The sequence below is a fragment of the Quercus robur genome, chromosome 9 (genome assembly GCF_932294415.1).
Source record: "Quercus robur chromosome 9, dhQueRobu3.1, whole genome shotgun sequence".
NCBI classification, from domain to species: domain Eukaryota; kingdom Viridiplantae; phylum Streptophyta; class Magnoliopsida; order Fagales; family Fagaceae; genus Quercus; species Quercus robur.
Window position 1 is genome coordinate 1,600,184 of NC_065542.1, and position 25,597 is coordinate 1,625,780.

The window sequence follows — 25,597 nt, forward strand, 5'->3', positions numbered from 1 at the left end:
ATTTTTTTACTAGGCCTGGCAAAATTATTTCAACCCAATAACCTGACTCAACCCATCATGTTTCTTACAGATCAAGATGGGTGGTCTTTATAGAACTACATGAGTTTAGTTAGGTTTGGAGATTTCTCAATATGTGAAATTTATGTTGGATTGAAAAATACCCTAAACCCCTAATCCGTCCTCATTTATGATTATAATTAAGTGGAAATTACATTTGGTCTAATGATTATTTAACACCCTATCTTCCTCACCCCAAGCCAAACTATTCAAATGAATTGAATAATACTTTTCGTGAACCCATTTTCATTACCCTGAGAGTGAGTGAGCCAAGCCATAAAGGGATTATGTGCTGCCACTACTTATGCTTCAAAGTATTACATCTCATTACTATTTTACACTCTTGTAGTCTTCTAGATGTACTCCTTTCCTCATATAAACTTCCATACTGAGATTAAATTTTGGGGAAAAGAAGTTTGAGTGGATATGTTAATGGCATTGACCTCCTTGACAAATTCAATGAGGAAGATAGAGCTGACATGATTATTCTTCACATAAAGCATGCCAAGCTGGATGAAAAAATTGCCATAGCTTTGCAAGAAATCAAAAACCAAAGAATTAGGCATAACCAACATGTAGCAAATATAGCAAGCCATAACCTATCGGCCTCATAGGAGCATGTTTTAAGGCCTTTGAGAAGCAGTTGATATCTAGCGATGTAAGGGGTGACCAAAGCAAGCTGTCTCTGAACAAACTAGGTGTGGAAAACTTTCTCTTGCCATTGCTAAACAAGATTGAATTTGTTGATAATGGAATTCCTGTCACTGTGTGTGGCGTGACATAAAAGGTAGACAATACCCAATGGCATTCAAGTTTTGGGGGTCTAAGGTATTCAACAATGTGGCTGCATTAATCAATAACATTGTTGAATTTAATTGTCATCAAAGGAAGATAGCACATTTGAGCTACATTAGTTAATATAGTAACATAGTTGAATTTAAATAGAGAACTTAAGGTACAACATATAAAGAATTGTATTTAAATATTAATTATAATCCCTACATATTAATCAATATTAGCTAGATATTTTTAGTGCTAGGAAAGGGAGTTTGCATTAAGTGTTGGTATTAAGTATTATATTAGCTAGAAGGGAGGTTTAGCTTCTTCTACTTCTTCTTCTTCTCTTCTTTTTTATTTTTTTATTTTTTTATTTTTTTTTTATTTGGCAGTAGTAAACTAGTTAGTACTGGAAAGAAGTGGATTTGACAACATTTTATTTTTTTTGATGAAAATGTGGGTTTGACAACATTGCAATAGTACATTTTGGAATGATAATAAACTCTTTTTTTCGTTTGAACCATGATTGTTATTCCCATGACTTGACCATGATTTTGGAATGCACAAATCGGCCTCAGTGGGTTCGTAGCTAGGATTTATACCTAGTTGCCATTTACCAATCATCCTAGGCAACAACTTGCTAAACCTTATTTATCAATCTGTTGGCTTGTAGCAAAATATCAATATGATTAAATAGTATTTCAATATAATGAACTGATTTGTGAAGTTACACTCCGCTTCAATTTTCCATTTGATAGCTAACAAAATCACCACAAAAGTTATAATTTTATACAATAAAGCTAAACATTTACACCATCTTTTGCAATTCTTATCATCCAAAGAGAGAGAGAGTTCCATTAACACTTTTCTATATCATTCTCTTGTGTCTACATGTTTCTTGAACAACACTGTACACTATTTGTATATTTCAAAGTTTGAAATAGTGATTTATTTCCTTGTAAATTGTGATATGCGGTATAACGTTGAGGACAAGAGCATCAGTGGGATATAAACGCTGTCGTATTTAAAAGGACTGAAGAATAGGAAATTAACTTAAGCTTGCTTTCCTCACACGATTAGCACGTGTTGTATTTAAATATTTGTTAGCGTAGCTGTACTATAAATATTTGTAGCCTATTATAATTGTGATTTTACTTGCGCAATATACAATCAACAGTTCCACTCATTTCCTCTCAAATTTTCTCTCTAGAATTCCAGTCCAGATTACTCCGTTCTGTTCTTTCTTTTTCAAAACAGAGTAATTATTCATTCTTTTTTTCAAGATTGAAGGTCTTCTGAATCTGTAGCTTGATCAATACACTAGACTTCGCTTCCTTCTGATAAGGAGCGACAGTGGCTTTATTCAAAGCGCCATAAAATCTTGTTCCATAGCGTTGAAAACTGTGTTTGTTTAAAGCAAATTGTTTTAGCTACCATCTTGTCATAAACACATCAAATTCCTTAGAAATAGAACAAATCAGTTTTTGGGTCAGACTCAAAATGCTGTGTTTGTATGTATTTAGGTGTGTATGCATGCATGAATGTGTGGCTTGTATGCGGGTAAATCAAGCTCACCATATGTTTGAGGAAAGTCCTCGATGGACTTTACTGGATTATCTAAGCTTGCATGTGGTTTTCAATTGTATGTACATAGTTTTCTTAGATTTGATTTGGTTATGATGCCTTATTTGTGGTTTAGAACATGTGTTTGTCTGTTGTAATTTATTTATAAATATTTGTGTTTCCCACTTCTAATTGCTTACTTTGCTTCTTGAATCAATCATCATGAAAAGGGTTGACTAAAAAGAGCAATTGGTCACAATATCTCACATTGGTCGAAGTTTCACATGATGATTAATTATCAAATTAAACCAAAATTAAAGTGTGTTTTTTATTTTTTATACTTTCAACCAAAATTAAAGCAGATCCAAAATATTTTCATTATTAATAAAGGATGAGTTATTGTTGGGTAAGGCTTGGTCAATTAATTAACATCCAAAATGTATACTTTAACCAATAAGCTACAGTTTATCTAAATTTTCTGTGTTTTATGCTGCTAACAATTGTTGACTACATCTCATCTTCTAACAGATTTGAAAATATATATCTTGGATGTTAATTGAGGAAGTCTTACCTGACTAATAGTAAATAAGCTACACCCTTTTTGAGAAGGTGAATAGCTTCATGCGTTATACTTCCTCCAATAAGTCATAGCATCCATTCTATTTCTCTTCATTTCAGCAGTACTTATATTTAGAGAATAAGAAAGAAATGGGATATTAGAAAGGACGTGAACCTCAAAATCCAGCAACAGGACATGTTTTATTTCATTTTTTCATATGCAAATGATGTAAGATAGAGCCAAAGTTTAATTTCAAAGTATTTGGGATACATCCATGCTTAAAATTTTGATTTTATTTAATAAGTTGATATCAGAGCAATCTCTCTATGTTCATTAGCTATATAATTTTTTTAAGTATCATTTGATGTTATGGGCTAATCATGTTACTGAACTATCACATTTAAGGTTTGCTCTCCCGTTTAAGCTTAGATGATTGGTATATTTCACTTTACTTAAGAAAACCCATTCTATATAATTTTACATTTGCTAAATCCATGAAGATATACTAGTGAAGGAAATTAAAAGTCCTACGTGAAGTAAAAATAACAGAATTTGAAGAATTAACATAACATATTTGGGTCCAAACACATTTTAACCTTTCAGTTTAAGTGGTGTTTCTATATCTTATATTAAGGTTTTGGAGTTAATAAAAATAAATTGGTCCCTCGTTCAAACTTTATTTAATCCTAACAATGAATCAAGAAAAGTTATAAAACAGATCCATTTAACTTAGTCTTGTTAATGGTTTAATTTCAACTCGAACTACTCCTTTATGCAAAAATTTATATTTTGATGGTGTGTTTTAATAGCTTTGTAATTGTTTGTTAATGACAGATTTAATTGGGGATTTGAATGAACTCAAGTTCTCCTGTGTAGTGCCATTGGACCATAAAGCTCTTGAGTCTTGAAGAAAAATTGTGAACTCAAACATAGCTGATTTGTACTGCTACACATTTTTGAGAATAAAAATACCTTCATCCAATATATCTCTCACCTTTATTCTGATTGTGTAGGTCTCCTATGAACAACAGTCGAGCAACAAGTCAAAAAGCTTATCATTTTCTTTCCCTTCTTTCCATTAATCCATTTTGATATTGTAAATACATGATTGGAAGAAAGGGAGAGTAAAACTCAGTGACAAAGCCAGAAGGAAATTTAAAGGCAAAAATGGATTCGGCTGTAGTAAAATATTTGATTAACAATATCCTTTCAGTGCTTGCAACTGAAGCATCATTGTTATGGGGGGTTCGTGATGCAATTGGCGATGTCAAGGACGAGTTGATAAGTATGCAATCTTTTTTAGTAGATGCTGATAAGAAGGGAACAAGCAATGAAGGAGAGAAAACTTGGGTGGCAAATGTGAGAGGCTTGGCATATGAGGTTGAAGATGTTATTGATCGGTTCATGTATCACATCATTAGCCAACAAACTGGAGGTCGATCTGCCAGGTTCCTTCACCAAAATATTTATTTTCCAAAGAATCTATGGGTGAGACATCAAGCCACCACCAAGTTACAGAAAATCAATAAGGCAATCAAGACCATTGCAGAAATGAACCAGAGATATGGTGTTAATCATATAGAGGGTACAAGTTCTAATGATAATCATAAATGGATCGTGCGTCGTGGTGAATCTTCTTTGTTTCTTAAAGAAGATGAACTTGTAGGGATTGAAAATAAAAGGCAATTGATAATGGGTTGGTTCATGGATGGAGAACCTCATCAAACTGTCATTTCGATAGTCGGGATGGGAGGTTCGAGCAAGACCGCACTAGTTGCCAACACCTACAACAATGATGATGTAAAGAAGCATTTTGACTTTTTTGCATGGATCACAGTTTCCCAAGCATATGAATTAGAAGACTTATTGAGGAGCTTGATTGGAATTCTATGAGTCTAGGAAGCAAGCAAATCTTTTTTTTTTTTTTTTGAGAAACCACCCCAGAAAGAGGGGGGAAGAGACAATTCATTAAGTAATTTCATCAGAGTACACAGATACAATCTCAAGAGGAGTTTCCTCCATCCAGACCTGGAAAGGCGGAAAATTACAAGCTGATCTAGCTAAACTGTGCGCTACCCTGTTTCCTTGTCTCCGAGTATGACAAAAAGATACACAATGAAAGGCTGAGGAAAGTGCTATGATGTCCTGGATGATATGCCCGAAACTTGAGGAGCTCATACCACCTTTAGAAAGAGCCTTGAAAATAATCTCCGAATCACCTTCGACTTGCACCTGGTTGAGACATAGTTCATGCGCAAGACCAATGGCACTGCGTGAAGCCAACACTTCCACCATCTCTACTGATGTAGGCAGAAGCAAGCAAATCTACTAGACTTGAGTTCCATGAACTACAGATTATTAGTAAAAACACTGGTGAACTATTTAGAGAAGAAAATGTATCTACTTGTCCTAGATGATATTTGGGAGACAAACTTGTTGGATGAAATAAAAGTATTACTTCAAGATAGCTGTCTTGGGAGTAGAATCATCCTTACAACTCAAAGGAAGATGTAGCTTGCTATCATTTGGGGGGTAAACATCACATTCATCATATTCAACTCCTGCAAAAGGAAGAGGTTTGGGAACTCTTTTGCAAGAAAGCATTCTCAAGCCGTCCCAATGGAAGTTGTCCATTGGAGTTTAAATCTTTTGCTCAAACACTTGTGGGAAAATGTGAAGGCCTACCTCTTGCAATTATAGCTTCAGGAAGTCTTATGTACTCCAAGAATTTGTCTCAATGGAACAAAATTTACAGCAACTTGAATTGGAGTCTAAGTAAAAATCCTAAGCTAGAAGCAGTGAACAAGATTTTGTTGCTTAGTTTCATTGATTTACCATATCATTTGAAGCATTGTTTCTTGTATTGCTCCCTTTTCCCAGAAGATCATGAGATTTGAAGAAAAAGGCTCATTAAGCTTTGGATGGCTGAAGGATTTGTAAAACCGATTAAAGGGTGCACTCTAGAAGAAGTAGTAGAAAGCTATCTAGTAGAACTCAATTTCTGTAACATGCTTCTAGTTATAAAGAGGAACGAATATGGAAGGCCAAGGACATGTAAAATGCATGATCTTCTACAGGAGCTTGCTCTATCTTTATCAAACAAAGAAAAGTTTGCTGCTGTACATGGTGATGGAGGAGAAATGAAAGAATGCAAAGCACGACACATTTCAATTCACAAAACCCATGGAGAACTTGAACCATTTACAAGTATGTCAAAGCTTCATTCTTTTCTTGTTTTTAACAAATCGTTGAAAACATTGCCTTCCGGAAGTAAATGTTAAGGGTCCTAAATTTGGAGGTCGCCCCCATTGATGAATTTCCTGATGAACTATTCAAATTATTCAACTTAATATATTTGAATTTAAGGGGAACTTTAGTAAAGAAGCTTCCAAATTCCATAGGGAGGCTCCTTAATCTTCAAACCTTGGATATTAGGCACACACAAATAGAGGCCCTTCCTCATGGAATAGGAAATTTGGAAAACTTGCGGCATCAAATTATGTATCGCTACACTGGGAATTGGAATGACTTCAAATATTTATAGGGATGCAAGCGCCATCAAATATCAGGCGGTTAAAGAATTTGCAAACTATATGCACTATTGAGGCAAAAGGTGGCTTGGTAAGACAAATTCGTAGCATGACCCAACTCACCTCGATTGGTATAGGCAACGTGAAAGAAGCAGACGAGATGGACTTATGTGTCTCAATTCAAAACATGCCACATCTTAGGCTCATGTCAATCGAGGTAAATAATGAGGAGGAAACTCTCCAAATGGATGCTCTCTCATCCCCTCCTCCAAACTTCAAAAGCTTTATTTGAATGGAAAACTGGAGAAGGTGCCACAGTTTTTATGTTCACTTCAAAGCCTCAAAGATTTGCAATTGCATTGGTCAAGGATGGAAGAAGATCTACTCCCTTACATTGCTGCTTTGCCCATTTTGGGACGTCTTTCACTTATTAAAGCCTATGTTGGAAAACAGCTATGTTTCATTACAGGCTTTCCCAAGCTCACAGAATTGAGGATCCGTAATTTCCCTCAGTTGAATGAGATAATAATAGAAAAGGGAGTAATGCCAAGTGTGCAATTTCTATGGATTGACAGCTGCATGGAGTTAAAGACAGTGCCTAAGGGCATTGAATACCTTAATCTCCAAAAACTATTTTGGACATATGCCTCAATGGAACTTAAAAGTTGCATTGAAGGAGAAGGTAGCATGGATTTTCCAAAGGTGCGGAACATCCCAAAGATCTACATAAGGTTGTAATTCGGAATGCTTCATGAAGGTGGCTTTTTAATTATCTGTTTTCCTTCTTTTAATCGTCAAATGAATGGTCATTGCACTCATTTTATCTATCATCTTTAAAAAACAAAAAAATTGCATCATTTAAGCTATTTCACTAATAAATTTATATATGCCTGTAACATGCTTGATTTATATTATTAATTCACTTTGAAATGGCTTATGTTTTTGGAACTAATGTTTTCTAACATGATAAATAAGTAATCTTTTCTAACGGTTAATTTTACTTTACCATATCAATTTTTTTTTTTCTTACTTGTGGTAGAATCAGGCTCACTAATGCTTTCTACTGCTTGATTGCTTGTAGACTTGTACTTTGTTTTAGCTACCATTTTGGCATAAGCACATCAATTTCCTCAAAATAGATCAAATTAGTTTCTGGGTCTGACTCATAATGCTGTGTTTATATATGTATTTAGGTGTGTATGCATGTATGTTTGTGTGTTTGTAGGTGTGTTCTGTATGTGGGTATGTCAAGCCCAAGATATGTTTGAAGAAAGTCATCTGTGGACATTATGTGATTGGAAGATACAAGATGGTGACTTATGTAACCCCACGAATTTTGCTGGATTTTTTCATTATGTGTCTTTCATGCGTGTTGATTGTCCTAAGCTTGCATATGATTTTCAATTGTATGTACAAAGGTTTCTTAGATTTGGTTTGGATATGATGTCTTATTTGTGGTTTGGAACATGTATTGGTCTGTTTTTATAAGCCACATGTTAGCCTGCAATTTGTTTATATATAAATATTTGTGTTCCAAACTTATAAGTGTTTACTTGCTTCTTGTATAATATAAGAACTAGTCCTCGTGAGAAACTTTGATTAATAATTGCTTTTTTTTTCTTTTTTTTTAATGACATTGATACTAGGATGTTTGAATGCTCAGTGCTCACATTGTTAGTCTCCCACACTATGGTTGTAGGTTTATTGTCTAATTTAAGATAAGATGTCTTCTGTACTTGCAATTTAGCTTGACACAAGCTGCCAGTGTCTTTTCATTGATGCCCTTTTACATACTATTATTTTATCCATTTGAGAAGCAGCATTTAGGTTCAGAAATAATTTTCTTGACTTTATAAATGTTGTCCCCTCATATTTTCCTCACAGGTGTTCCCCTCGCATTTATGCTGAGGCATTGTTGTTTTGAGGAGATCATGTATGGGAGGGGGGACTAGTGCCTTGTTCCTGGGAAGATGCTCTTATGTTGTACTTTCTTTTTACATTGTCTCTTAGCCTTAGAACCCAAGAGATGCACAAACTACTATCCGGAAGATGCACAATTCCCATCCATTTCTGTACCCATGCCTGAAAAAGTGGTTGTATCAGGTTAAGAAAAACGTTTTCAGTTTTTGTTTTACACCCTATGCTCTTTAATTTGCAATTCCTTTGTAAATGAGGTGTGATTAAGGTTTATTCATACATACAAGCAATGTGATTAAGGTTTATTTATTTTTGGAAAGTATTATCATAGTTTAGTTAGTTGTACTTTATTGAGCACCTTTGGCTATTAACCTATGGTTCTTGAGTCTTAGTTAAAAATCTTTGACTTGCATAAAAATTCTTAAATGAGGTTTCCAGTAGATTTTTTTTTTTTTTTTTTTCCTTCTCTTGGGTATCAACTATCAAATCTCTTGCTTTAAACTGTATTTTTACCGCATTCCTTATTTCTTAGGTTGTCTCATGAAGAGAAATTAGTGCTCAAAGTCATGATATCCAAGTACTAAGCAATGAGGGTTAGCAAAAAAAAAGTACTACATGTTGAACATTTTTGTCTGTCTTCTTTTTTGTGATTAGAAATGCAACTTGATAATTTGTGTTACCTAAGTTAACAATATCTACTTGAATTTGTGAACATAATAATCTTAGTCATAACTCATAAGTTGCTCTCTTGTCATTCGTTGTTGGACATGTATATACTAATGTAATCGCCTCTTTGTGCAGTTTTTCTCCTCTATCATATGCAACTCTTTCTATCTTGTAATCATTTTACAAAGCAAGAACTGATGTCTTTTCTTTTTGCTTTCAAACATGATTGCCTTTTTGTTTACTCAAAATGTAGTCATGGTTAATTTTGTTTAAGTTTTACAAATAAATAGTGTTTTATATTGCTTTGCAGTGTGAGTGAAGAAACTTCATAAATTCCTTTTCTGACTGTTCAGAAAGCATATCTAATTTCAAAATTAATGAGAAAATGCTATGGGAACCTCTAGCAGTCCAAGGCTTTCTGGAATGCAGAAGCAAGTACTTGAGTCTATATAGAGGTTTTTTGTGAGCAGCTCATTCCAAATCTGCTGAAGATCGACATAAGATTGAATCAATTGGGTCAGCTGAGTTATGTTGTAATTCCAAGCAAGTAAATTGTGTACTTATTTCTCCAAGGTAAGAAACAGTTGGATCAGCTTAAGAGTCCTGATTTAATTGGGTTGTCGTCGTTAAATGCCAGTGTCTTTGAAACCATAAATCCTAAGCCTTGAACAAAGACATTTATTTAATTCTTATTCTGTTTTGAAGCTGAAATTTGTTTTATTCACTAGTTAAATGATTATTTGATGAAAAGGATATCTTGCTTTTTGTTTTTTTTTTTTTTTTTTGCAAATATACTAACTTAGCTTTTTTGAAATAAACTAATTTTCAGCTTTTTTTTTTTTTAACACATTTAATATAAATTGATAAAAGTTTTCAAAAACTATATTTTTTATTAAACACCACAAATAAATTACTGAAAATAAGCTATTCCAAGATGGACATCAAAACTTCTAAACTTGTTGGGATACAAGTTGGAAGCTGTAAAAGCTATTTTTGTTTGAAATACCAAACATTGCCTCTTGTTGGCTGATCTGATGATGCAGATTCAAAATCAATTGTTCAGTCCGAGTGATCAATACCAAACCTTCGTCAAAAAAGCCAAGATTCAATCACAATTATTTTAAAAGTCTCATGCGAAAAGTAATATATATAGGATATAATTGTCTACGTTTAAGTGGGAACGTGGTGACATGTTTCTCAACATTATAATATGATGGCTATTGAAGACTATCTCAAATGGTAAAAGGCAAGTGGACCTATTATCTTTTTCCTAAATAAATGTAAAAATAAAATGTGAAGCACTAATCCAAAATTTAATATAAAAAAAGCTGCGTGACAACTATAAATCAAAAGGCTGCAGACAATCCATTTGGGAAATTAAAATTTAAAAGAATAAGAGGAAAGCGAGAGGAAAAAGCCAAGTGAAAACAAAAGAAGAAGAGAGTTTTCGACAAGGGCTACTTCAAGTCTGTAAAGGTCTACTCATTTTCTGTTTTGCTGAGAAGAAGGAAAAGTCTTGGGTATCAATTTCAAGCAGTGGAGAGTGGAAGTTGGATTTCATTTATTTATTAATTTATTTTATTAATTTGAAGATTGTAACTTCTTGTTCAATTCTACTTATCTCTATATCATATGTTTATTCTCTATTAATTATTGAGAACACACTGAAATTTTATCAATTACTTATGTGAGTATTTCATGAGGAATAAATAACGGTGTTCTATTTTTTTTTTCACTGGGGGAAATCACTTGATTTTATGTATTACCATTTTATATTCTATCTGTTGGTCACCTATCTGACCGTGTTGGTTGTAATTGCAAACTGCAATGCTTTTATAGTTTTATTATCAAAGAAACATATTGTTTGAAAAGAAAAAAGGCCAAACTCTTTGATGAATTAATGATACAGAGGAATATTGTGGAACACTCGAAACAAATTGGTCCCTAATGGAAACATGACTATGGTTTTTTTAATATAGAAAAATTAGATGTAATCCTCATGGAAAATTATAATGTAAATTGTAAAGAATCTCTTAAAGACTTAAACATGTCAAATTAATAAAAAATGTCAAAATTTTGGTTCATAAACTATATAATTTTTAATAATTCTTTTGATCAAATATCGGTTAATTCATTGTAGTCCTTAAATCTTTATAAACATTTATTGGTACCCTTGCCTTCCCTTACCATTATTATGCAATAATAAAAAATAAAAAGAAGAAGCCTAATGTAAAAGACATGCACCCATCCTTCCAGTGTTGACCAGACAAATTAGACAACGAGTTGGTCATAACTCATAAATACAAACTATATGGAGAAGATGATATTTTAATTATTGAAAATGTCGTCAGCAACAAATAGAACAATAATATTTCTCATTGTTTAAATATATTTTTCCTAAAAAATAAAAATAAAAACTATTTTTTTGAGAAAGAAAAGAAAAAAAAATCATTGTTTAATTTAGATAAATACAAAGATCATAGTATTTATGGAATTCTAATACTTATGACATTTGCTAATTAAGTAAAGTCAACGCTGATGAACGAAATCTATGCTGATGTAATCCAAAAAATCTTTGGGTGAGGTGTCAAACCACCACCAAGATACAAAAAATTAACGGGAAAATCAAGGGCGCCATACCAAAGAGAAACCAAAGATATGGTATTGATCGTATGATATCCTTATGATACGCATTTAACCTTCACACTTCTTACAAGAGTTACCGGCTTTTGTAAGGAGTGAGTTGTGTGATATTAAACTCGGCCTCCCACTTCCCGTGTGTGTGTGTGAATAAACTGTTTACCTCTCAAAAAAATCTTGATCGATTGATTGAAAAAGGCTCGAAGGGATTTAGTCCCACATCACCTGTGTGTGTGTGTCCACAAGGGTTTAAAGCCTTCACACTTCTTACAAGAGTTACCGGCTTTTGTAAGGAGTGAGTTGTGTGATATTAAACTCGGCCTCCCACTCCCCGTGTGTGTGTGTGAATAAACTGTTTACCTCTCAAAAAAAAAAAAATCGAAGTTAAGAGTGTATATAATTTTATTTATTTATCTTCAATATGTGGAAATTCGAGGCTGGGCTCAATCCGTGAGAATTGAAGCCCCGGAGAGACTAAGCAAAAACCAAAAACAAAAGCTTTTATTAACTTTAACGTATTGAGTATCAACTGAGAATAGCTCAATTTTTTAAAAATGGGTTCAATAATGAAGGTTTCATGCTTTTTTTTTTTTCTTTACTTTTTAACCAATTATTTAAATTTAAAAAAAAAAAAAAGGATTTGAACCCTTAAAGTTTCTGTTGGAAATATTAGTTTTGCCCTTGGAAATTGTTGAGAAAAGTTTTATTTTTTTTGCTTTTTGTCTCATTTTTTTTTTTTTCAAATATCCTAACTTTTAGATTTTTTGAAATAAACTAATTTTTTTTTGGTAACATATTTAACATAAAAATTACTAAAAATAATATCTTTTGATAAACATTAAAAAAAGAGTTACTAATAATAAGCTATTTCCATACGAATATAAGAACTTCTGAACTTGTTGGGATACGAGTTGAAAGTTACAAAAGTTATTTTTGTTGGAGATACCAAACATTGCCTCATATTCGCTGATCTAATAATGCAGATTCAAAATCAATTGTTCGGTCCAAGTGATCAACAATTCAATACCAAACCTTCATCGAAAAAGCCAAGACCCAATCACAATTATTTCAAAAGTCTCGTACGAAAAATAATATATTGGATAATTGTCCACGTTTAGTGTGAACATGGTGACAATCTTTCTCAACATTATAATATGATGACTATTGAAGACTCTCTCAAATGGTAAAGCAAGTGGGCTGTTAACTTTTTCCTAAATAAATGTAAAAATAATATAAAAGGAGCTGTGTGACAACAATAATTCAAAAGGCAGACAAGTAGTTGAAGCAAAAGTCATAAAGTGAAGCAAAAGTCATAAAGTGAAGATTCTTCAGACCATGAAAATCCATTTGGGAAATAAAATTACAAGAGGAAACAGCCAAGTGAAAACAAAAGAAGTAGAAAGTGGTCAACAAAGGGCTACTTCAGGTCTGTCAAAGGCTACTCATTCTCTGTTTTGCTGAGAAGGAAAAAAAAAAAAAGGCTACTCATTCTCAAGTGAAAAACAGAGGGGAGAAAAACCATTTTGATATTATTTCTCATTTGCAATCCTCCCTATTTGTTATTCTTTATCACCTTCAATTGTAAACTCCCCTTGTAAGCTCTCGAAGTATACAATTCTTCTGAAGAAAATATTCAAGTAAGTTTATTCTTTAAATATTTCTCATTTTTCACCACTGTATTTGCATATTTTAAATATTCAAGTTTAATTTTCAAGTGAGTTTATTCTATTAGCATTTGTTTCTATATTTGATGATTTGTTCTTTTGGATCTCCTAGGTTCCTACATCTATCTTCAAGTTGAATATCAGATGGTGTAAATCTTGGGTATCAATTTCGAGTAGTGGACTTAGGACTGGAGGTTGTAGTTGAAATTTTTATTTTTTATTTTATTAATTTGAATATTGTAAATTGTAGTTCAATTCTACTTATGTCTATATCATATATTCAGATGATGAATATATGATATAGACATATATATATATATATATATATATATATATCTAAAAGCTGAAACGTAGCATTTATTATTGCTACATTCCTGTTAAGCCACTTCATCTTGCACGTCATTACTACGCTATTATTGTTTTCCATATTTATTTTTTACCTTAATTTTTTTTGACAATATTAAATATATAATTACATTGACTTTACAAATTTATTTTAAGTGGTTTTAACATTATATATTCACCAACTTTAATTTTGATGTTATAACTAAATATTGTCTATACATATTCCTCTTAGACAGTTTTAACTTTATATATAATTTTGCCCCTTTATCTTCCTTTATTTTGGTTCTTCTTATTCTTTTTCTTTTACTATAAATTTGTTACTCTCTCCCATTTTATTCATATTTTTCCCACACAAAAATGTTATTTCTCTCTCTCTCTCTCTCACACACATTTTTTGTTGGATTTTTTTATGAAGTTTGTACTCCCGTTTTTTTATCATTTAATTTACAACACAAAATAGTCTTAATGTTGTTGACCAAATTTAAAGAAAAATCATATTATAATATGTCAATATTTTGTGTTGTTGTCAGGTTTTAGTTTATTTGGAAAACAGCAAGATAATCTGGACAATACGATGAAGAACAATTAATGCAATTGAAGAAAATGGTATTTGTGCAGTTTCCTTTCACTTTTTGTAAATATTTTGTTTAACAAATTAGCAACAAATTGTTATGTCTTTATTATATGATATTTTTAGATACTTGAGTAATTGTTTTAAGCATTTACAAATATTTTGTATTGCTCGTTTCCTTATCTCATTTGTGTATTATTTGAGATTTTTAAGAAAGCAAATTCAATTTTGTGTTTAAAATTATTTATTTATCTATTCATTTTTCATATGTTGGATTAGATGTTAGATTAGATTATGATAATAATAACACAATACTTCTTCTTCTTTTTTCTTTTTTTTTTAAATCTCTAAATATTTCCCCTTTGTACTTTGGTTACAATCATTATATATAAAGTTATAACCAACACATTTTTCTTAGGAATATTGACATATTTCTATTGCTCACTTCAAAACCTTTTTTTGAATTTGATTATGCATTGGATATTTGGCTTGATCACATCACATTTAAAAATTTTTACATATTCGGAAGAAGAAGTTTGACTTTGATGTGATTTTTATTTTTCCTTTTCTTTTTTTGAATTGTAGTTTTTATTGATTTTTTTAATACGTTTTTTGGTGTTTTAGATTGTACGGTAGATACAATTGGATTTGAAAATTTTTGTTTAAAAATTAAAAATAATAATTTTCAAATTTTATATATTTTTTAATATTTTTGCTACCTTTTGAATTCTTGAGAAAAATTGTATTGTTTTCATTTTGGTACGACAAAAATTTTATATATTACATTTGTGATTGTTCCTATAATAAATGAAAATATGATTATAAAATACATTACTATTTATTAAATTAGTCCAAATTGCAAAAAATAAATTTAATGGGACTATCCTAAAAATATTATCACATACAACGCACGAATCCACGACTAGTTCTTTATTAATTGTTGAGACTACACTTCATGAGGTTAGGGTTGTTCACGGGTTGGGCCGGGTTGGGTTTGTGCCCAACCCAAACTCGACCCAACATTATCAGGTGGAGAAGATTTCAACCCGCTACCGACCTGAATGAAGTTTCAGATTATCTAGGTCGGGTCATATTGGTTTTCGGGTGTGAATCGGTTGGTTTCGATTTTTCCAATATTGCCAGATTTTGGCCAAAATCTAGCCGGATCTAACAAGATTTGGCTAATATTCCTTCAAATCTATGGAAATTTGGCTGAGATTTAAGAATATCGATAGAGTTAGAGTCGGGCTTACTGAAGTTTTGGCTGAATTTGAGTAGATATAAGTAAGATCCAACCAAATATTGCCGGATTTAAGCATATCTGAGTGAGAAAAAGAGTAGATTTTGGCCGGATTTGAGCGAATCTGAGTAAAGGAAGGCCAAACGTGGCCAGATCGGAGCTGAGGAGTGCTAGATCGTAGCCTGATCTAGGTAATTTTTGGCCTTCTTTGAGTTTTTGTAGGGTAGGTTGGGTGGTTCGGGTTTTTGAGGATGAAACCCGCCACTCGACTCACTAGAGTTGGTTTCTAAGTGTTGAAACCTATCATCGACTATTAGAGGTGTCAGATCTGGCTGTGACGGGTCAATTCCGATCGAGTTGGTCGGTTTTGTTGGGTCTCTAATTTGCATGGACACCCTTACATGAGGTTGAGGTTGGGTTAGTTTGAATTTTTAATTTGTTTTTTAATTTTTAATTTTTTTTTATGGGAGTTTGAATTTCTAATTGTTCTACTTTTAATCAATTAGTTTATCCTTTTATTAGTAAAATTTTATTTGTAAGTGTGGCCTTGTGGGGCTATTTCATGGGGAATTAAATAAGGGTTTTATATCTTTTTAGTTGGTGGAATCACTTCATTTTATGTATTAATATTTTGGCCACATATTGTCTAACTGTATTTGGTTTAAATTGCAAATTGCAATGCTTTTATTATCAATGAAACTTATCGGTTTGGAAAAAAAAAAAAAAAAAAAAAGGCCAAATTGTTTGATCAATTAATGATAAAGAGGAATAAAAACCCTCGGTCATGTTTTGGGTGTTCCATTTTATGTTCTACCAATTACATACTATAACATGGTTTTTTTTCCCCTCTCATTTTCAAGTAACCAAAGTATATTGTTTTAAAAATAAAAAATCAAACACATTACATATTATAATTCATGAAGTATAAACTATAAAGTGAAACACTAGAGTAGGACATGAGACTTTTGTTTAAGAATAAGAAGATTCAAAACAATTAAAATAAATTGGTCCCTTGTGGAAACATGACTCTATGGTTTATTAATATAGAAATAATAGATCAAGGAAAATTGAAATGTAAATTGTAAAGCATCTCTTAAACATGGCAAATCAAACAACTGTGTTAAATTTTTCTCAAAAAAAAAAAAAAAACAAATTTGTTAAACTTCATCTCTTATTAATGATTTAATTGTCACTTGAACAAGTTTAATATGTGAAAATTTATATTTTTGTTGATGTTTTTTATTGTCTTTACCTGAGAATAAATGTAATTATTATCATGTAATAATTTGTTTAATAGTTTTAATTTTTGTAATAAGATAAGGATGATATTTTAGAAAGACTCAATTATTTTTTTTTCTAAAGAAATTTTATAAAAAAAAAAAAAGAAAAGTCAAAATTTTGGCCCATAAATTATATAATTTTTTAATTCTTTTATCAAATTATTGTTATTTCATTTTAGTCCTTAAATCCTTTTTTTTTTTTTTTTTTGAGAATCTTACTCCTTAAATCTTTATAAACATTTATTGGTACCTTGCCTTCCCTTGCCATTATTATGCAATAAAATAAAATAAAATAAAATAAATCTAATGTAAAGATTAATGTACACATCCCTTTTTTTCTTTTTATTTTTTTGAAAGTTCACGAATCACATCCTTCTAGCTTAACATATTAGATATCTGGTGTCATAAATACAAACCATATGGAAACGATGATATTTTAATTATTGGAATGTTCTGTTTAAAAAAAAAATGAAAATGTTGCCAGCGACAAATAGAAATATTTCTCCGTTTAATTTAGATAAATACAACTATCATTGTTTAATTTAAATAAATATAAAAATCATTGTATCTACACCACTTACCCCCCCCCAAAAAAAAAAAAAAAAAAAAAATCATTCTGCAACTTAACTGACGTACTGGTACACTTATTGAGAATTAGAATACTTTCTTGCATTATGTTTCTCACCTCTATTCTGTGGTTGTGTAGGTCTCCTAGCTAGGACCGGTGGGCAACAAGTCAAAGCATTCACTCTCTTTCTCACTGATGTGATAGAATTGGAAGAAGGGGATCCTAAAAACTTGGTCACTATGCTAGAAGCAGGAGTTTGAACTGTGAAGTTAAAAATGGATCAGGCTGTAGTGAAACTCTTGACTGACAATATCATTTCAATTCTTTCAACTGAAGCATCGTTGTTATGGGGGACTCGTGATGCAATTGAAGATATCAAAGATGAGTTGTTAAGCATGCAATCGTTCTTAGTAGATGCTGATAGGAAGGGAGTAGGGAGTGAAGGAGAGAAAACTTGGGTGGCAAATGTGAGAGACATGGTGTATGATGTTGAAGACATTATTGATAAGTTCATGTATCACATGAATCTCCAACGAATTGGGGGTCGATCTTCTTGGATCCTTAACCACACCATTTACTTTCCAAAAAATCTCTGGGTGAGGCGTCAAACAGCCACCAAGATACAAAAAATTAATGGGAAAATCAAGGGCGTACCAGAGAGGAAGCAAAGATATCGTACAGAGGGAACTAGTTCTAAAGATAATCAGAAACGAGTGGTGCAGCATGCTGAATTATCTCTTCTTTTTAAGGAAGACGAACTTGTAGGGATTGAAGAGAAAAGGCAATTGTTAATGGGTTGGTTGATGGATGGGGAACAACACCAAACTGTCATTTCGATAGTTGGGATGGGAGGTTCAGGCAAGACCACACTAGCTGCCAACACCTACAACAATGATGATGTAAAGAAACATTTCAACTACTGTTGTGCATGGATCACAATTTCCCAAGCATATGACATAGAAGACTTATTGAGGAGCATGATTAATCGATTTTACAGGTCAATGAAGGAAGTGGATCCTACAAACTTGAGTTCCATGAATCACATAGAGCTAGTGAAAATGCTGGTGGGCTATTTAAAGGATAAAATGTATCTACTTGTCTTGGATGACGTGTGGGACACAAATCTCTTGGATGAAATAAATGTATTACTTCAACATAGTAGTCTTGGGAGCAGAATCATCATTACAACTCAAAAAGAAGATGTAGCTTGCTATCATTTAGGAGGTAAACATTATATTCATCATATTCAATTGCTGCAAAATGAAGAAGCCTGGGAACTCTTTTGCAAGAAAGCATTTGCAAGTAGTCCTAATGGAAGTTGTCCACCGGAGCTTCAATCTTTTGCTCAGGAACTTGTGGGAAAATGTAAAGGCCTACCTCTTGCAATTGCAGCTTTGGGCCGTCTTATGTATTCCAAGAATATGTCTCAGTGGAACGAAATTCACAACAACTTGAACTGGAGTCTGAGTAAAAATCCTAAGCTAAAAGCAGTGGAGAGCATTTTGATGTTTAGTTTCAACGATTTACCATATCAGTTGAAGCATTGTTTCTTATATTGCTCTCTTTTCCCAGAAGATCATGAGATTCGAAGAAAAAGGCTCATTAAGCTATGGATGGCAGAAGGATTTGTAGAACAAGATAAAAGCTACTTGCCAGAGGAAGTAGCAGAGAGCTATCTATTAGAACTCATTTTACGAAGCATGCTTCAAGTTGTAGAGAGGAATGAATTTGGAAGGCCAAGGAGATTCAAAATGCATGATCTTCTGCGGGAGCTTGCTTTATCAATATCAGAGAGAGAGAAGTTTGGTGTTGTACATGATGGAAGAGAAGAAATGGGAGAATGCAAAGCACGCCGCATTTCAATTCACAAAACCAATAAAGAACTCAAATCATGTTCAATTATGTCAAAGCTTCGTTGTTTTCTTGTTTTTGACAAGACACTGAAATCATTGCCTTCAGGAAGTAAATTGTTAAGGGTTCTAGATTTGGAGGATGCCCCCATTGATGAATTGCCTGATGAAGTATTCAAATTATTCAACTTAAGATATTTGAATTTAAGGAGAACTTTACTTAAGAAGCTCCCAAATTCCATAGGGAGGCTCCTTAATCTTCAAACCTTAGACATCTTTGGCACACAAATAGAGACCCTTCCTCATGGAATAGGAAAGTTGCAAAACTTGCGATACCTATTTATGTTTCGATTCACTGGAAATTGGAATGACTTCAATTATTATATAGCAACGCAGACACCATCAAATATTGTACGTTTAAAGAATTTGCAAGCTGTGTGTTCTATTGAAGCAAACGATGACTTGGTATTACAAATTCGGAGCATGACTCAACTGACCACAATTGGTATTTCAAATGTGAAAGCAGCAGATGAGACGGACTTATGCACCTCAATTCAAAACATGAGACTTCTTAGGATCTTGTCTATCAAGGTAACTGATGAGGAGGAAACTCTCCGAATGGATGCACTCTCGTCTCCTCCTCCCAACCTTCAAAAGCTTCTTTTGACTGGAAAACTGGAGAAGGTGCCACAGTGGTTTCGTTCACTTCAAAGCCTCACATATTTGTATTTGCATTGGTCGAGACTGGAAGAAGATCTACTCCCTCACATCGCTGCTTTGCCCCATCTGGGACGTCTTAAACTTACTAATGCCTATGTTGGAAAACAGCTACGTTTCGTTACAGGCTTTCTTAAGCTTACAGTGTTGTGGATTTGTAATTTCCCTCAATTGGACGAGATAATAATAGAAAAGGAGGTGATGCCAAATCTGAAATCCCTATGGATTGACAGCTGCATGGAGTTAAAGACTGTGCCCATGGGCATTGAATACCTTCAAAATCTCCAACAACTGGATTTGACATCTGCCTCAAGGGAACTTAAAAATCGCATTCGCAACGAGGATATTCTAAAGGTGCAGCACATCCCAAAGAGGTACATCTGGAAGTAATTCAGAATGTTTCACAAAGGTAGCTTCTCAGTTCTATCTATTTTTTCTTCCACTTTTAACCTTTAAATGAATGGTTGCATTCATTTTATCATTTAAGCTATTTCTTTGAACGAATGGTTTCTGACATTATAAATAAGTAATCTATTCTAAGCTTGCATATAATTTTCGATTCTATGCATAGAGGTTTCTTAGATTTGGTTTGGTTGTGATGTCTTATTTGTGGTTTGGACCACGTATTGTTTGTTTTAGTAAGCCACATGTTAGCTTATGATTTGTTTATATATCAAAATTTGTGTTTCAAACTTCCAAGTGCATACTTTGCTTCTTATATAATTTGAGAACTAGTCATCATGAAATACATTGACCAATAATAGCTTCTTCTTTTTATTATTTTACTTTTATTCTTTTTCCCTTGATAATAGGATGTTTTAACTCTTAAGTGTTCACATTGTTATCCAGTGTTGCGGTGCATCCAAAGATCTATATCTGGTAGTAATTTGAGAATGTTTCATGAAGGTAGCTTCTCAATTCTCTCTGTTTTTCTTCTTCTTTTTATCTTTTTTCATGAATGGTTATTGCATTTAGTTTTATCTTTCATCTAACCCACCCCACCCCCCCCCCCCCCAAAAAAAAAAAAAGCTTTGCTTCATCTAAGTTATTTCACTAACAAATTTATCTACGCTCGACTTATATTATTTATCCACTTTGTAATAGCTTAAGTTTTTGAAACTAACGGTTTCTGACATGATAAATACGTAACCATGTTCATGCCCAACAATGCTTGCTATTGCTTGATTGCTTGGAGTTTGATTTAGTTACCATCTTGACATAAACTGATAAACACGTCAAATTCTTTGAAATAGAATAAATTAGCTTCTGGAACCTGTGTCAAAAATACTATTTTTAATATGTATTTTGGTGTGTATGCATGTGTGAATGTGTGTTTGTAGGCGTGTTCTGTATGTGAGTAATGCCCACCATATGTTCCCAGAAAGCCCTCTATGAATGATGTGTGATTGGAAGATACAAGATTGTGACTTATGTAACACTGACTTTTTTTGGGTTTTTTCATTATGTGTCCTCCATGCATGTCAATAATCCTAATTTTGCTTGTGATTTTCCATTGTATGTACAGAGGTTTTTTAGATTTGGTTTGGCTATGATGTCTTATTATTTGTGGTGTTGGAACATGAATTTGTCAGTTTTAATAAGCCATATCTTTTTTTTTTTTACTCTTGGTAGAATGATGCTGAAGATTATGAGTTTGCCTTATTTGCTTCGAAAGGATTCTATTTTGTTTGGAGCTCTAATTCTAAGTATTGTTTGTGTATTCTTGTTGTTGTTCAGTAAATTAATTCTCAAGACTTTGTTTCCTATTTTTCTGTAATAAATGTAAAAGTTTGAACTTCAAGATGCCTTTGTGGCAGTTTGTTGGAAAATTGTCACTAGTTCAACCGTGGATTGTAATTTGTAGGTAATTTAGCTTGTGTAAACCATTAACATCCTTGTGAATGTTTTTCTATTGTTTCTGAGTTTTATAGTTCTTTTGTTTATTCTTCTTTAACAACTTGATGAACCTGATCCAAACCAACATCAGGGTTTGTTTTTTGTGGGTTGAAGGGTTTGGTTGGGTCCTTATATTTTTGAAACTTGAATTGGATGGGGTTGAAAAGTTGACAAAATTTTCAATCCAAATAACCCGATCCAACCCCGCTATTAATTAATACTTTAAAAAAATATAAATGTATAGACTCTTTAATTTAATTTATTTTAGATTTTATATACCTATCAAAAAAATTTAATTTATTTTAGACTTTATAACTTACTTTAAATTTGTTAGTTCAGACTATCTTAGTATTTTGAGATTTATTTTAGATGAAATTTTAATTATTTATTAAAAAAATGGGTTTAAATTGTTGAATAAAAACCAAATTTTTTTATTAGGCCTGACAAAATAGTTCCAACAACCCAACCCAACCCTACATGTTCCCTATGAATCAGGTTGAGTTGAACATTTCTCAACATGTGAAATTGTTGGCTTTTAAAAAAACACAATGCAAAATCCAACCTATTCCAATGCATTCGCACCTCTATTTTCTTTTTTCATAAACAATTTTGCTCTTGCAACTCTATACATCTTATGATTGATGATAATAATAAAATAAAGTTTTCATTTTATCTAAAAATTATTTAACACCCTACCGCCCCTCTTCATAGCAAAATTGTTAAAATGAATTAAATAATATTTTTGGAGAACCCACAAATTTTTTCATGGATACAATAGTGAGCACACAATTTGAATAATATTCATGCACCCATACATATACATATTAACTCTTACCAATGCCAATACGAATATTACGAAGGGCGAGGAATACTCCAAGAGGCGATCCAACTGCAAAGAATGTGTCAACCTGATGTAAAAGATTTTAGTCATATGAGAAAATATACCCATTCCAAAATATGAGCAGATCTGATTTGCAACTAAACATAGAACCAATTTCATTCTTCTTCAGAGATGCAAGCATTTACTTTTGAAAATCCACAAGCACTAGATAAAGTAAAGAACAAGGTACTCCATTATGAAGAAAGGAAAAAAGAAATTGCACAATAAAGGATCCAGAAATCTCCCTTCTTTACCTTAAATTCAAGCTTCGTGTACTTAATATATGGGGTGTAATTCATTGGTGCATCATCTTGCCCAGATGGCAGCTTCTCATCTATGTGTTGCTCTTGAATAGTTGTAAGATCCTCCTTAGTTCCTGTATATTTTACACATCAAAACTCAGACATATAAACACAAAAAAAGGGGGAAATTTTTATGTGAAGATTGGAGGTCACCTTGATGCAACCTTGTATCTCCACCACCACATTGCTTTTCCAATTCCACTATTTTGGTCTTTAACGAATCAATCTGAAGCAGCAAATATTACATGTTATACAAAAGGTTCCATAGAAACCCATGAAGAAAAATGATCATTTTTTATAGTCACACCTCTTTCTTCAGCAATTTGATTGCTTTGTTTTTATTGCCTTCATCTTCACACATGTCCTCAGTCATTTTCTCCAAACCCTCAATCTGGATGCCAGAATCCATGTTCGTAGTTTCACTCAAGGTATCCCTCTTCTGAAAAAGCAGGGGACGGAGCTGTGTTGAAGGGTGGGGGGCCATGGCACCCCCAAAATTTTGAAAATATATAAATATATATATATATAATTATTTTAATGTTTTCAAATTTTAGTCTATAAAAATAAGAGTTTCCCCCAAATATTTGAATTAGTCAAATGATACTCTTAAAAAAAATAATTGGTCTAATCTATATATATATATATATAATGATAGGTAAAGCATAAAGAAAATCCAATTAAATTTCAAATTAGAATTCAATTAGTGTCTAATTTTACGCCATATGTCTCATCTAATCTAAATGTTAGAATTTTGTGCCAAATGAGTTAATTTAGGTAAAAATTGAATTTCAATTACAGTTTAATTTTGCACTACATGTCCTATCTAATCTAAATTTTTAAATTTTTGTGCCAAATTAGTTAATTTAATGTAGAAAACGAGGAGTCCAATTTAATAAACCATAAAAAACATAATTATATAATTAAAAAAATTCAAATTTATATGTCATATATATATATATATATATATATTAATAGCTAAAGTAGAGAGAAAATTTAATTAAATTCTAAATTGGAGTCTAATTTTGTGTCACGTGTCATTTAATTTTTAAATTTTTGTGTCAAGTGAATTATTAGGTGCAAAAATCAAAATGTCTAAATTCAATTAGATTTTAGATTGAATTTTAATTAGAGTTCAATTTTGCATCATGTGTCCCATCTAATTTGTTAATTTTTGTGGCAAGTGAATTATTGGGGGTAACAATCGAAGAGTCTAGATCCAATTAGATTTCAAATTATATATATAGATATATATATATGTGTGTGTGTGTGTGTGTGTGTGTGTGTGTGTGTGTGTGTGTGTGTAATTGCGATTGTTTTTAAATGTACTCGTGCATATGCACAGGGTTACACACTAGTAGTAATAAAGATATAACTTCATTTTTCGCAATTTTATTTTTTATTGTAAAATGTGCTCTTATATCTGTTAAATATTTGATAAAGTTTGACATCAAACATATTTGAATTTATCTTTTTTAACCCGTTATGTGACGATTAACAAATCATTAACTCATTAAAAAAATCTTGTCATTAAAACTATACATGAAATGTGTCTTTAGTTGCCACATAATAGGTTAGAGTAAGGTAACTTCAAATATGTTTGGAGACTAAGTTATTCCTCCAAGTTTTGGATCATTTGTATTTTTGAAAATTTCATTAGTTCAATTGAAAGATTTTTTACTTACTTTAGTATAAAATTTGATAATTTGTATTTAAAATGAAATTTTCTAAGAATTTCACTATGAAAATGGAAAAAATAAATTTTATTTTATGAAAGATCACCATCAAACATAATTTTGATTGAAAATACTAAACTCTATTTTTTTTTTTTTTTTTGCTTGGTGTGTGTATATATATAACTTATCAAATAAAAAAGTGTGTGTATATATATATGTGTGTGTGTGTGTATAATTAAAAAAAAAAAAAAAAACAAACGTGTGTGTGTATATATATATGTATGTATATATGTGAGGTTGTCATGATAAATATATTAGTGCCGCAACTTTTTCCCCTTCAAACAAAAACTCCTGACCCTGCCCCTGAAAAAGTATGTCACTAGAATCACAAAGTAATTCATCAACATCTTTCTCACCACCTGGTTGCTTGGAGTCCATAGCCTTTGCAGTAAGTTCATCTAAATCTGAAGTGATAGGACCCACAATTATTGAGGAATCTTCAGCATCTTCTTCCTCGTTTTCAGCATCTAAATCTGTTTGTGAAGTAATCTTGTCCTCAAAGTGATCCACCCTGTCCTCAGTTTCATTAACAACCGAGAAATCTTTATCCTCCAGCTTTGTCAAAGAGTCACACGGAGAAGACTGGTTGTTCACATCAGGAGATGATTCTTCATTTCTAGCATGTTCTTTGTATATCCAATCCATTGGAAATGGGGAGGATAAATTCTCCTGATGACAGAGAATATCATAGGAAAGGACACTTCCCAACGAATGCCTATATATTGAAACCTATATAAATGTTAGCATGATTCATATCATTCTATGCACATAACTTATATTTCATTTTAAAAAATTAGAAAAACCAGGGATGCATTCCGCTGCAAACCTTTCCATCATAGACT

General features: G+C 32.2%; 2 protein-coding genes across 5 annotated transcripts in view; one reads left to right on the plus strand and one right to left on the minus strand.

The window, feature by feature from the left end:
• LOC126699737 (phospholipase SGR2-like) overlaps positions 1 to 25,597 on the minus strand; it is a 119,847-nt gene that overhangs the window by 43,660 nt on the left and 50,590 nt on the right. The window lies entirely within an intron of this gene.
• On the plus strand, positions 13,101 to 21,874 carry LOC126700177 (disease resistance protein RPM1-like). 4 transcript variants are annotated; one of them, XM_050398213.1, is made up of 6 exons: positions 13,101 to 13,346; positions 13,486 to 13,567; positions 14,249 to 14,324; positions 17,516 to 20,353; positions 20,794 to 20,850; positions 21,577 to 21,874. In XM_050398213.1, exon 4 carries the CDS (start codon positions 17,653 to 17,655, stop codon positions 20,332 to 20,334), a length of 2,682 nt encoding a protein of 893 aa, XP_050254170.1. In that variant the 5' UTR covers positions 13,101 to 13,346; positions 13,486 to 13,567; positions 14,249 to 14,324; positions 17,516 to 17,652; the 3' UTR covers positions 20,335 to 20,353; positions 20,794 to 20,850; positions 21,577 to 21,874. The 4 variants fall into 4 exon arrangements, with proteins under 4 accessions (XP_050254170.1, XP_050254173.1, XP_050254171.1 ...); XM_050398216.1 differs by lacking the exon at positions 14,249 to 14,324; XM_050398214.1 differs by lacking the exon at positions 13,486 to 13,567.

Coding starts and splice junctions, on each gene's coding strand:
- LOC126700177 (XM_050398213.1), top strand. CDS start 17,653: ATGGATCAGGCTGTAGTGAAACTCTTGACTGACAATATCATTTCAATT.